Genomic DNA, 14,764 nt, shown 5'->3' with positions numbered 1-14,764 from the left:
ACTTGAAACTCATTAATTCTTCCAAATAGTTCGTCGAGAAATTTTCAGTATTGTTTGTGGTGGAGCGTAGGCGTAACTTGGCAGGGGGCACTTGCACCTCCAAATTTTCAGGATTACTCAAATTTACAAGTTAGGGGAACTCATGGGGAGCAAAGTGAAAAGGAGTAATATTTGTGATTTCGCAAATGTTATTTTTTAGCGTGTAATCCTGGATGATATTTTTATTGGATGGAAAACTTTCAGTCTGTCCCCTCTCAATGTTAAAATCGAAGTTAAATTCTGTCCCTTCAAAATTAGGCCATGTGGTGAAGCAAAAATCACACAGAGAAAGCAAGTAACAGAGGAAGACTGAGAAGGAAAGGGAGAAGCAGAGGAAGATAGATCAATAGAAAGATAGAGGAAAATAGGAAAAGAAAGAGCAAGAAATTGAAGTACCGAGTCAGAAAGAAAGATATGTAGAAACGGGATAAGGAGAAAGAATGAAAAAACACATATGAGCGTCCATGCGAAAATATTTTCTCCGCGCTTGAAACAACCCATCAAAATTCTCTGGAAACGCCATTGGCACGAGCAGAGTTTGGTTCTATTCAAACGCCATTTTATGTACACTCCTGTTCAGATAAAGTGGCACATTCTTCAACTGTTCAACCCTATAAAGTGTGCCACTTTATGTGAACAGGAGTGTACCAAGACGAATCAAAGACGCCAAAGTTCCCGGGTGGATGTTCTATCGGATGTCCCTTCATCAATTTCATGTAATCATCACTCATCGTCAACGCCGCAATTAGCCAAGATAGAAGAAAAGCGGTGTGTGTGTGTGTGGAGGTAAGACCCCACACATTCACGACCTCGGCCATTCTTTTCGATATGATGCGACAAGAACCATGCTCTGGTTTCCTTATCCACCAGGGTTAGCCCAAGGTATCCATTTATGGTGGGTGAATCCCAAAGCCGCTTTATGCAGGGGCAAGGTCGGAAAATTCCGACCTTGGATATATTACCCACTTCGGAAACTGAACCTGGGTCTACCACTCTACTGATTGGACCATAGCGTCTACTTATAACACGAATTTCTAGTCCTATATTTCAGGAATATACCGTCCTTACCAAATGCAGTCATGAAAATATATTGCAGTAGTAACTCGTTACTACTGGACGCAAATAAAAAATCAAAAATCGTGACGCATTTGGCATTTCCTTAAAATTTATGCCAAGACCAAAATGCTACCGTGTAAAGTCTTATACCACATCAGATGTCATGGCATTTCTCAAAGATAGGATCCGCCCTATTTCCGTAGCATAACCAATCATAAGCGACCTCTAGGTCACGAGTGCACATGTAATGGCGGCCGCGTGAGATGTAAACAATGCATCACTTCACATTTTTAAAAGACGATAACTATTCAACCGAGAGGAATAACGTTTCCTATTAAATTGTTTTAGGTAGAAAGCAATGGCGCTGCTTAAACACACACTTTATAACGTACACAGTATACGTATGGAATATTATTTTAGTTGTTTCAATTGCAAACACCGTGCACTCACCATAGATGGTGTAACTTGACGTGCCTTTCGTGCTGCAAAAAAGTACTGTCTGCTACAAGATTTTTGGAAGCATTTACATAGCATGTATGCTAGCAAAAATGTTAAAGGAAATGCTTCCTTACTTTTCGAGTAATTCCCCATAAATCAGCGAAAGAGCATTTCACAGCTCTGGGTAACTGACAATGAACAGCGTGAAGAAGAGTCTGGTCAAAACCGAATGAGTTATGAGCCTCGACCCGTAACCCCATTAAAACCTTCATCTCGCCAGGCTGACACAGTTTTCAGCTCACTCAATAAACCACAAAAGCGTCCGGGTCTATAACTCGACAATGAACGTGCTCCTGTAACCTTTGACCTTTGGGTTCGTTCAGTCCGTCCCATCTCGGGGCCTGGAGCGGGAGGCCAAGTGCATCCTTGCAGTGGCATCTATCCCATTAGCGGTAATTGCCGGAATGGGGAACTGCTGTATAATGCAGGCTTCGTTCTCGATTTTTAAACTTGCGTCGGTGCATGCTGTCAAACTTTCTTCCCCAGCCGAGCAATACTCGTGCATTATTAACACTAGCAAGTATCCAGTGTTTCCGTTAGATTCGCTTTTTTGAGGTAGAAATGGAAATCAATAGCGGAAGAGCTTTGTGTAGGAGTGTGATGCACAATGTTGCCATCTCGGTACGAATCGTAACCGATCTTGTCCGGCCTGTGTGATACGGTGTGATTTGGTTTTATTTTACTTCGCTTTTCTGCCACTTTTGGGTAATTGCGAAGATGAAGATGAGTGATGATATGATGAAGGGACACTTACAAAGAACACCCATGCCCAGGCCGCGATTCGAACCCGGAACCCATGGCGTCGTAGCGCGCTGTGCCAACCACTCCCCCACGGAGATCGGCTACGGTGTGATACGTTGCTGTTGATCGACTCGTTCCCAAGCGACATGTTTTATTTGAGTTTTGTTATTTAGCGTCGCCTGTCTGCCACTTTTGGTTAATCGCGACGATGAGGATGAAACTGATGAAAGGACAGTCGCAAAGAACTTCCATGTCCAGACGGGGATTCGAACCCGGTGGCGCTTCGGTCTGAAAGCTGCCAGAGGTAGAAAAGCGACATGAAGTAACGAATACAGAAAGAGGCAGGTATGGTAAATTTCAATACTGGAGTAACTTTAGGAAAAGTGTATAGAAACAATATACGGGACACGTACAGAGGCTACTTGAAAATAGAGCAGCAAGATATATATGGATGGATGGATGTGTGTGGGTGTGTGTATATATGTTTGTTCCGGCATAACTCTCGGACGCCTGGAGCAATTTCAACCAAACTTGGTACACGTATCACTTGCAATCTGGAAATAATATTTTTGGGGTAAGACACCCCTGGCACCACTAGGGGTGGGGTGGGAAGGGATGACATGTAAAAATAATCGCGAACGACCGATATTAAATTCCGCACAGACAGACATCCGTGACATTCTGCAATCCCGCACAACGATAGTGTATCTCGGATTGTCTAACATTCAGGCTGTGTTGCGAAAACGACCGATATTAATGTGGAATCCATAGTTTTCGTGACACTCCCAGTGCGGTTAAACTTCAAGTTCATCACCTATCGGCATGGGGGGAGGGGGTGAGAGGGGGTGAAAACAATGCCACAAATTACCTAGATAAGTGTCGAATCTATAGTTTTCGGAGTCGCTAAGCTAATTGGTGACTTGGTAACATTTAAAATTAGTTACATTTTACAGTATAGTTCGAATTCATTTTTTTCCTATCTAATACGAGGGTCACTATTTATATTTTGAGCCTTGGCAACACTGATTGAAGTTAGGAGCGATTTGACGTTTGCACGGAATCGTCTGGCATTATTGACCATAACGTACTTCAAATGTTTTGTCAATAGCTTGATTTGTGTTGTTTATGTTGCCTTGGAAATTGCGCGACAACAATAAAATGGAATTAACTCGTGAACATTTTCGTGCGATGATTTTTTACGATTTTCGACGTGGATTATCAAGACAAGAGTGCATCGATCAACTTACTTCTACATTTGGCGATGAAGGCCCATCCTTTGCCACTGTGAAACGCTGGTATAACGAATTTAATCGTGGCCGCCATTCGCTCACCGACGAGATTCGCGAAGGTCGTCCAAAATCAGTTGTTGTTCAAGAAAACATTGATGCTGTGCAAAACCTAATACTGCAAGATCGTCATGTGACATACTGTGAGATTGAGGCAACCATAGGCATTAGTTCCACCAGCATATATAAAATATTACATGATCATTTAGCTGTGAGAAAGGTATGTTCTCGTTCGATCCAACACAATTTGACAAAAACTCAAAAAGACGCTCGCGTCAATTGGTGCAAACAAATGCTCAATAAATACAATCGTGGTGCTTCAAAAGACGTATATAAGATTGTAACAGGTGACGAATCATGGATATATGCATATGAGCCGGAAGGTAAACAGCAGTCGACTGTATGGGTGTTTCAAGATGAACCCAATCCAACAAAAGTTGTTCTCGCTCGAAGCACATCGAAACAAATGGTCGCCTGTTTTTTCGGGAAAACTGGTCATGTGGCAACTGTGCCTTTAGAGGAACGTAGAACGGTCAACTCTGAATGGTACACAACAATTTGTTTGCCAGAGGTCTTCGGTCAAATACGGAAAACAAACAAACGCCGTCGGATCATTCTTCATCAAGACAATGCCAGCTGTCACACATCTCGTCTAACAAATGACTTTATGAACAGTCAAAAAATCGAATTGATGGGTCATCCGCCGTACAGTCCTGATTTGGCACCCAATGACTTCTTCTTGTTCCCGAATGTCAAGAATAAATTGCGTGGAGAACGATTTTCGTCGCCGGAAGACGCCGTTGATGCGTTCAAAAACCATATTATGGAGGTGTCTCAAGAAGATTGGAAAAACTGCTTTGACAAATGGTTCGAACGAATGCAAAAGTGTATTGACCATAAAGGAGAATACTTCGAAAAACAATAAAGCAGTTTTCAATGCCAAATTCCTGTTTTTTCATTGTTAGGCTCAAAATATAAATAGTGACCCTCGTACAAGATTGGGATAAATAAATACCCGGGCAATGCCGGGTAATCAGCTAGGTATAAAGGGAAACCACGAGTGAGATGATTACGGTGAAAGTCCAGGAAGAAATGGTTGAAGGATGTTGAGGAGAACCTCAGGAGGATGGGTGTACCAAGATGGAAGAAAGGGCAGAAAACAGAATACATTGTGATAGAAATGCCAAGGCCCTTCGAGGGCTGCAGCAGCCAAGGAGTACGAGTTTTCTTTCTAATTACTATAAGATGGATGTGTTTAGGAAATTACGCACGCACGCACACACACACACACACACACACACCCACACACACACACACACACACACATTCTTTGCCATTGTGGAGGCTCCCAGACCAATTTTTGAGTGTTGATAAACCCCAGGGCAGGTCTATGCAGGGGAATTGCCGGAAAAATTCCCTCAAATCACCTTCCCCGGGAATCGAACTCGGGCCTTCAGCGCGGCAATCCAACGTGGCTGCATCATTGGGGCACTATCTTCTCTTTCTCTACCACACACACACACCTTTCGCTTCCTTCGTAGCTCAACGTTTCGATGCAATGCACATATAGTTTTCCCAAAAGTCAAGAATACTTGAAATATGTCAGTTACCGAAATTAGGAGAGTTTTAATTGCTAAAGAAAAGAAGGGGATTAGGTACAGCTTCATACACTCTCGATCTTAGACAGTGAGAAATACAGAAAGAGGCAGGGATGGTAAATTTCAATATTGGATTAACATGAGGGAAAGGTAGAGCTTCATACATTCTCGATCTTAGACAGTGAGAGGTGATGATCAGCACGCTCCGTCCGTTTTTCATATGACTACAGAAGTTAAAAAGTACTGTTACCGGAGGTAGAGAGAAGGTGAATATTAAAGAGTCAAAATAAGGTCACGATGAGAGTATAGTCATTTTTTCCATCCGTGATCTAAGAAATGAAAGACAAGCGCAATCATTCTAGGTTTGTGCAGGATTCCAACCTAGGTGCTGTCGTTCCGAAGTGCGCTGTTATAACCAAGATGTTAGAATTTACATGTAATTAATTTGGACAATAACACCCCAGATTAGGAAATTCTGAAAGTCATTACTTACTGTAATTCAAGGTACATTTCTTGAACAAACATCGTGTCATATGACCATATAACAAGCGTGTCTACTTCGTGGTAATTTAAAACACATTTATTGAACAAACCTCGTATTTTTTTTAAGGAGAGGAAGTTTTAACATTGTATCACGTTAAAAACAAATTTTTCGGCTCGAACGTTCAAGAAATGAATAAAGAAAAATTAAGCTAGGGAAACGTTCGATGATGTGTGAGAATCGGTTTCAGAGGTTAAGTACGCTAATTTGCTTGACTAGGTTTCGAGTTTGCAAAAGAGGAGCTAATTCTTTTGCACTTAGAGAGACTGCGGCATTGCTAACAGGAAATTCCACATCGAGTGGCTGAAAGCGTGGGAAGATGCAGACAACGCCCACTCTTTCAACACGTCGATACAACACCCACATGGTTAGCAGGCAATAACTGAGATAAAAGGTGCATCTGATCCACGTTACCGAAAACCTGGCGAATTTAATTTTCTCGGGGTCTCTCTCTCACCCTCTCAGAGTTAAGCCGGCCATACACTATACACATTTTCAGTGGGGATAATGAAACGGAGCGTCCAAGACAACTTTCTCAATTGAAGCTCACTGCGGGCCTGTACAGATAATCAGTCATATTCTGATATAACAAATCAGGGTTGCTACTCATTTTGCAAAATCAAATTCCCTGACTTTCTCAGGTACATTTAAATAACTTCTCAAGACAACACTACAATAATTTATCATACTAATAAACGAGTCTCACCTTCTTAATTCTTTATGTTAATCAAATTATTTAATTTATTCAACGCTGTTCAAATTAAGTGACGAAACGTAAAAGATTATTCTTATATGAAATACTCCTAATGAAGAAACCAGTTGGGAGGAAAAAGTATATTGTATCCTTTATCCCAGATACGTGCAAGAGGCTGGGTGAGGCCCAGAGTTGATTTATGCCATACGTGTTCATTTGTAAATCAACCTCCTTCACCCTCACGACTTGTTCTCGCCCTCACCAGTCTTCTCAAGGGCGAGGTCTGCCCTCGTGAGGGTCTCCCTCCGAAAAGAGGACCACCTAGCTTGAAAAAAAATCCTAACCTAGGTTATGCACTCCAGATTCTCCTTCCCGTCTAACAGAGAGACGCCCAACGTCGGTCATTTATTCCAGTTTCTACATATGGTTATTTTATATCGCCTTCTACCTCTCTAGGTTAGTCGCTACGGCAGATAAATTGATGGAGTAGATATGTGACAAACATACATCCATGCCTTTCCCAGTTTTCGAAAACTATGGCTGTGGCGTCGACTGGGTACTACAATTACAAGCATGAATAATATCCTTTAAATTTCACCTGCACTAATGAGAATTTCGTTCAACTTATGGATCTCACCACGCTTAAGGCGCTTCCCCCCTAAAGTCGTCGCCTTGTACAAGTAATCAAGAGCTCTCGGGTTCAATACTTAGGGGGGCACATAGTGGTTCGGATCTCACTTTAAACAGTAGGCCCAGTCGCGATTACCCTATCTGTGCATAAAGTGGACTTAAAGCAAAAATTCAAGATCACCACCTTACCTTGCTTCTGTAAATTACATTCACGTTATAAAGAGTATGTTTAAAGTATATGAGTAAGAGCTGCCCCTATCACTTCATTTACTCCTTCTTGGTTTAGACAATTTTTTCTAATCCTAACTTTAAATTAGAAGGACTGGAAAGCATGTGTTCTAGCAAGTAACCCTGTTTTTTCTATCTATTTTTTTCTGCCACTTTTGGCTAATCTCGGCGATGGGTGATGATGATAGGAACGAACACTCACAAAGAACACCCATGCACAGGACCGGGTTTCGACCTGACGTCGTAACTCTCTGTGCCAACCACTTCCCCACTGAGGTCGGCACGTGAGTAAAGCTAGTGGCTGGAGGAAACTCTGAAACATGTTGATAAGGAGCGAGGTTCACAAGGTATATCCCACACTAATTATCACTTGAGCGTATACATTTGTGGAGGCCAGCGAGCGATTCCATTGCACCCCCTCTTACAACGCTACAGTACCACTGCTTGCTCTGCAGTCCACACGTGCATACGAGAGCACACTCACACAATTACAGCGGGTTAACCAGGCGCCTGAGGTAGAATCAAGTGTGTAAGAGGGCCTGTTACACAAGTACTGTACAGGGTGACCCGTAAGTCCTCTACCCATTCATATATCTTATGTATCTAGTGTATAGAGTTTTCTGTGTGCTGTTGCGCATAATATTATGCGATGCGATGTTCATGGGCCCGCTCAATATGTTACAACAATGATTTATAGCGAAACTCGATGAACTTGGAATCAGAGATGAGGTTTGGTTTCAACAAGATGGGGCTCCGGCTCATTATGCCCATGTATGCGTGAATATCTCAATGACACTTGTCCTAACAAATGGATAGGTCGTGGTTCTGAAATATCCCCGGCGCCTATGAAACGGCTCTCTTTGGGTATACATAAAGGACATTGTGTCGAAACAACGTTACAATTTCAATGATGAGTTGAGGGCAGCTGTTACAGCGGCATTTAGAACAATAACCCCTGCTATGTTGCGAGAAATGTCTCGCAGAACTTGGCGTCGCATAATATTATGCAGCGAAAATGAAGGACAGAACACAGATACACTGGACACACAAAATATGTGAATGGGTAGGGACTTACGGGCCACCCTGTAGATAACAGCATTCAAGTTTCCTTTCAAGCATGGCCTCTTTAACAATACAGGTCATGCAACATTTTTGCATCATACTTGAACCTACAGCCTATCATCAACTATTAAGCAGCTACATAACTTGTTATCGCAAGCACTATGTTATACATATGATCGAGAACTACTAGTATTAATTTACTTACCGTAAAAATAGGTATTTTACACCTGAAAGGCCACGCCGCCATTTTGCTTATTACATCCGGGGACGTGGCAAAGAAAATGAGCGACTACACGGTTTGGTGTCATATGACGTGTAAATAAGAGATATATTTCTGTAGTGGCAATAGAACTGTCGAAATGTAGCGTTGGATGACAAACAACATTATCTCTGCCAGGATTCTCTGTTTCCCTACCTCTTTCGATCTACTTCGTTTTTCTATCTCCTATTTCATCACTTTTATTCATTATTTGTTAAATGGTTTTCTTTAATCCTCTGTGAATTCATTTTATGTCTTATTCCTGCTCCTTTCTCTATTTCTTTCATTTTCTTCTCTTCGGACTTTCTATATTTTTTCCTTCATCTCTATCTATCTATCTATCTATCTCTCTCTCTATTTCTGTGATTAAATCTTTCTCGCCCTCTGTTTTTCCAATTTCTCTTTCTATCTTCCCAATTTTATTATTTCCTCTTTCTGTTTATCTACTTATATCTTCCTGTGTATTTCTATCATTTGATCCCTCTACTTTTCACAATTCAATTTCTCTCTTTCTTTCTTTCTTTCTTCCGGTTACACTCTTTCTGTCACTTATTCTCTAACTTTTCATGTTTTTCGTTATTTATTTCCCCACTGTTTCCTATTTCTTTCTTCCTCTATGCATTTTTTCTTCCTGTTAATTATCTCTATCACCTATGTGTGTGTGTCTCTCTCTGTGTGTGATTGTTGCCCTGCTATATGTAATTATGAAAGCTATTCATGCGGGGTATCTGAGTTGGCAACTACTTCTATGTATGCCAAGAAATCGATCAATGTACATATTTGATTTAAATGAATGAATAGTTTGACTTATATTACTTCGCTTTTCGGCCATTCTTCACTTATTACAAAGATAAGGACTGTGATAACATGATATAGATGAAAGGATACACGCAAACTGACAGCACAAAACGCCACAGCATCGGTAGTCTGCAAAATGCAGTTCCATACGGGGAAGTATCTGGTTCGATTTTTGTTTTTGGCGTCGCTTTTCTTCCATTTTTGGCCAATCGCAAAGATGAAGATGAGTGACGGTATGAAAGAAATTGATGAAAGGACCCTCACAAATGACACCAATGCCCTCGCCGGGATTCGAACCCGTGACCCCGTGGTGTCGTATGATAGGCACTACGCCACGTTGGTCGGCTTATATATAATGTATGTACTGTGTGTGTACACAATCAGATATGATGAAGCAGGCATTTTCTACAAGCGTGCCGAGAAGCGACTACAAAAGAAAGAGTAACTTACCTGATTGGAACCTTCTACGTGGCTAGATTCTAACCCGTTGACGGCTGCTGGGTCTCCTTTAACAGGTACCAAATCCTTTGCGATGCTCGAGCTATCCCCCATAACGTCTCCGTCGCAGTTGCGCCTCCACAGCGGTTTATCATTCCGGTCTTCTTTCAGCCGCTGAAATCATACGGAAATAATGCTTTTGTCAATCATCATGTACTTTATATGGCGGATTTGAAAGTTCCGCTAGGACCTCGAAATGTCGGAAATATAAAAAATCTACACTGGTATTAATCTTGAAAACCTAGACTTGTTTAGAATTTCATTTACACCCACTGTTTTTTGATAGATAGATGGGAAGGGCTACAGCCGGATTGCGCACACTTTTCCGGTTTTATCAGTGGTATCTGATAAGCCGTTGACAAGCTGTCACAATGTACAGGATTGCGCACAAAAAAATGAGACGATGTTGTCAGATGCTTCGATTGACAGAAGTGTTTGTTGTGCAGTCACTAACCTAATTGAGTTTGAGTAAATTGGTATGAAAATTGTATCTTGACTTGCTACATTTACTGGTCAAATTATATATTCTTTATTTAATCCTTAAGAGATTGACTATTTTATTTCAAATTTCTCTCTCTTCTTGTCTAAAGAAAAAAAAACAGTTTTGCGCACAGACTTTAAAGCAATCAAAGTGGAAACGTTCGATCAAAATCTGTGCGCAAAACAGGTCAGTGAGATTTGTGCGCAATTCGATTGCGGCGATGGGAAGAGTAAAAACGTGATATCGACCGTGAGTCACATAAAAATCAACCATAAATCGTCCATTATTATGAGAATAAAAAGAGATCGTCCCCCGGTTTGACGTTTAAAATTAAGTGATCACCCTTCTAAATCTCTAAAACTAGCAATAAATTCGTCGATTAATGCAAGAGCATCGTGTCCAGATTCCGGCTAAAATTAAGTATCTCCTTCCGAACGTTTAAAATTACCAATAAATCTAACATGAGAGTAAACAGACATCGTTCCCAGACTGATGTCTAAAACTAGATGATCACCTTTCCAAACGTTAAATTAATATAAGAGTAAATGGAGATCGACCCCAGCTTGACATCTAAAATTAAGTGATTACCCTTTCAAAGATGTGCAGCTGGTAAACAAATCGTCAATTAATACAAGCGTAAATAGATAGTTAAAATTAAGTGATTGCCCTTCTAAACGTCTAAACCTAAGCGATAAACTCTGGACATAAAGTTTAATCTCGACGAAACCTTTCACGAAATAAAGTCGATCTTCGAGTATACTATTGCAAAACGAATAATAATAATAATAACAATAATAATAATGGGCAAGAGTTTATGGCTAGATGAGACAAACCCCTACTGATAATGGAAAAACAGTAGACACTATGTTAAGCACTTTGTACGAGCACCGTTACACTTACAAAGAAACGATATAATTGGTGTGCTTTCGCTGTCCAATCACCGATACACTGCGTCACAAACCTATGACAAATAAGACGAGCGTTGAGTGTTCACAATTACACAGTTACAAGTCGCACAATGAAAGTATCGACACTGGGACACAGTTGCTTAGAAAGCTTTCAAAATAATAAAAAACGTAAATTCCTTCCACATTCTTGCAAGACTACCCAACACTTGTGAAGCGAGTGAATGCTGCTCAGATAGGACAAAAAACCTGAAAGTACACCACGTGTTAAAAGCATCCATTCTAACACTCTCTCGACCGAAGAAAAATAAAACTGTAGGTAAAAAAAGAAGAAGGCATCACGTGATCCGTCGATGGGCCACATACCGACCGGTAAATTTGCCTACAGGGGGTTCAGGAAGTCGCATTCTTGCGTCTCGCGGAATGCCAGCACGCGTTCTGCTTATACCGTTAAAATGTCATTCAATCATTCTGCGCAAACGCTGAATTCATTAAGTAGCAGTGCGCCTTATTCGCGATTTTGAATTCATTAACATGGTGTCTAGCAAAATAACAAATCCCAAATTCTTGACAGTTTTCTCCTTTGTGTTAACATTTATATAATCGCCCCCTACTTATTTTATTCAATCAAAAAACGCTACCCAAGATCGGTTAAGACGAAAACTGAAGTTCTACTTCAACAAGAGATTTAGACTTGCTTTAATTATTAATGCATGTAAAAAGATAATGCTTCAAACTTCATCCTAGTTGGGGAATGGCCACATTACTTTACTTAATATTTTATTTCTCCAAAACTTCAAACATACAGGAATGTAACTTTTAAGAGAGGAAAATTTTCGATCTAATAGTACCAACACAGGAATCGAACCAAAACTATGGTCGTGGCCTCCCGTGTGGCAGTTGAGACATCCGACCACTGGGACACACACACTTATTGCTTTCTGAATTGTTAGGTTAATCACGACGAGGAGGAGCAATGATTACAGTAAATTGATAAAGGTGCATACAAAGAACACCTATACCCAAACAGGAACTCGAACTTAAACCCCGTGACAGGTTAGGTTTGCAGCAAGTTTTCGCATATATAGACCCAAACGTGCACACACAGTCGAGTTCCGCTGTAATACTGGCGATTTTCTCACTGTCTGTGCCAAATCATGTGTCGAATGAGACACTGAGGAGAATAGTTGTAATTTATAAGTAAAAAGTAATGGGCAATGACGGGAGTTGTAAAAAATATTTTAGCGATTGTATCTTTTGAGATGATCGTTATTGTAGATAACTTTTGGAGAAGTATGCAAACAATAGCGTTTGGTGGCCCAGTATTCCTAAAAGAAGAACATGGAATTCAGGAAAACATGGCAAAATGAGGGAGGACCACTACGAAAACTATATGTACCCTTTCCTTTCGAAAATCCTGGGCCATTGCATGCGAAAAAGGAGAATAAGAAATTAAATATACTATGAGAGGTTTGGAAGTCAAGACTGCTTCGGGAAAGGCGGACAAAACATATAGAAAAGAACAAAAAATCGTAACAACTGGGAGATGGTGGGTGTAAGCAGAGAATCACGAGACAGAATCATAAGAATGTAATTCAACTTGAACTGTCCAACATAGCAGGGTATTGCATGATTTCAGCCTCCAGAGCTTGGGTAAACAGCTAAACGTGGAGCATTGAAGAAAAGCATTCCTATCTATCAGTTTGTAACATCCACAGGGTCTCGTCTACTCCCTCGTACAACCTACTTTACGCTTTGTCACTGCGATGTCAACGGACCTCGCCAATGCCACACGGAGTGGACTACAAACACGAAACTAATGTTAGAATGACTGCAGACGGTTAGGTCTAGTAAATAAAGGATCAAAGCGCCCGGCACAAGACTGGTAGTAAAAAGAGTACTGCTTGAGTGTTTGCCAAAGTGCCAAGGTATGCGGACAACTGACGTCATTCGGAAATGTGACAGAGCACAACCTCGAAACTAACGCCTGCTGCAGAAGTTGGTGCAGTAACGAGGCTGGGTGCGAAAAACTAATGAAAAGCGTATCCTTCTGTGACATGAGAGTGCAGGATTTGTGCTTACAAAGAAATGGAGAATATCTCTCACCCACAAATGCTACAATAGTTTAGTGTTATACGTCTAAAGAAAAACAACAGGGTGTCTACAATTTCATAAAAAAATATAAGTATAAAAAACTTCCTGACTTTTCCAGGTTATCCAAACTAAAGTTATTCGGACAATTTATGTATTTAAACATGTGTGTAAGATGGTCACTATATTTTAGATAACACCACACTTAAAATCTCACTTAAACCAGTTTTTAGAATATTTACTTCACATGTGAAAGTGAAGTGATAAGGAGAAGAGAAACTGAATAGAAACTTACTGTTGTAAAGGGGTATCATGGGTCAGCTTTTACGTAATACTGAAACAAAATTTACTGATATTATCTATAGTAACCCTAATAAAACCAAGCACAACCCAAAATTGCAACAAGAAAGTGGTAAATTCCAGTAGCTACTTACAGTAGTAGATTTCTACACGAAAATAATTCTGACCTTTCCTAGAGTATTTAATGTACAATTTCTAATATAACTATTGATAATACTCTGTATATCAAATCGAAGTATAGTTTGTTCACAAAAAAGATCAAATTTCTAGCTTCTTCTTTTTTCTTTGTTCAAAAACCTACTTTTAGTGCAACAATACAAAAAGGTTGATTTTTCCTGAAACAGTAAATTTTCCTGATATTTCCGTGACTTCCAGAAAAAGTAAATTCCCTGACTTACCCAGGATTTCCAGGTTTTTCCAGACTGGTAGACACCCTGATAGAGAACAAATGATTTTATGTTTTCCGTTCTTGTTAATTACCGTCGCTTTTCTGCCACTTTTGGCTAATCGCGACGATAAGCATTAGTTGTGATATGGAATTGATGAAGGGGCACTCACAGAAAACACAAATGCCCGGGCAGGGATTCGAACCCGGCGTCCTAGTGCACTGTTTTACCACTCAGCCACGAATGCTGGCACATACAAAATAGCATTCCTTTCCATTAACATTTTCTTGACCTCAATGCAACTATCAAACACAACCCTAAAGTACGGCAGTAAGATTCTGGTCAAATTACAAACAACGGGAATTTCGAGATAATAACTTTTCCATGGGAGATTACAAACCTAGGTTGATATTGTCCTTGGAATTCAAAAAGACAACACCTGTCAACACACTTATAGACAGAGTGGCACCTACGCTGTACAAGAGGTGATTGGAGGAATGAAATGTAGGACCGCCATAATAAAATTACCATAGCCATTTATAAAGTATTGAAACTATTACATACCTACCTGTAATTTTCATGATATAAAGTTTCTAAAAGTATATTATTTAAAATGCACGCAATTGGAATGTATAATCATTATCTACCTTTATGCAAGATATTTCATGTTATC

General features: G+C 40.3%; 1 protein-coding gene across 5 annotated transcripts in view; it reads right to left on the bottom strand.

Moving 5' to 3' along the window:
- Positions 1-14,764, bottom strand: part of LOC145999649 (3-phosphoinositide-dependent protein kinase 1-like) — a 122,713-nt gene that overhangs the window by 33,551 nt on the left and 74,398 nt on the right. For all 5 annotated transcript variants that reach the window (XM_083136775.1, XM_083136772.1, XM_083136773.1 and 2 more), the window contains exon 2: positions 9,881-10,042. In XM_083136775.1, coding sequence (XP_082992901.1) covers positions 9,881-10,042 — 162 coding nt within the window. The remainder of the gene's footprint in view (positions 1-9,880; positions 10,043-14,764) is intronic.

Source organism: Lepisma saccharinum, chromosome 15 (assembly GCF_977018435.1).
Source record: "Lepisma saccharinum chromosome 15, izLepSacc3.1, whole genome shotgun sequence".
In the NCBI taxonomy this organism is placed as follows: domain Eukaryota; kingdom Metazoa; phylum Arthropoda; class Insecta; order Zygentoma; family Lepismatidae; genus Lepisma; species Lepisma saccharinum.
Note: the sequence above shows the minus strand (reverse complement) of the source record. Positions and strands in the feature narration are given on the sequence as shown.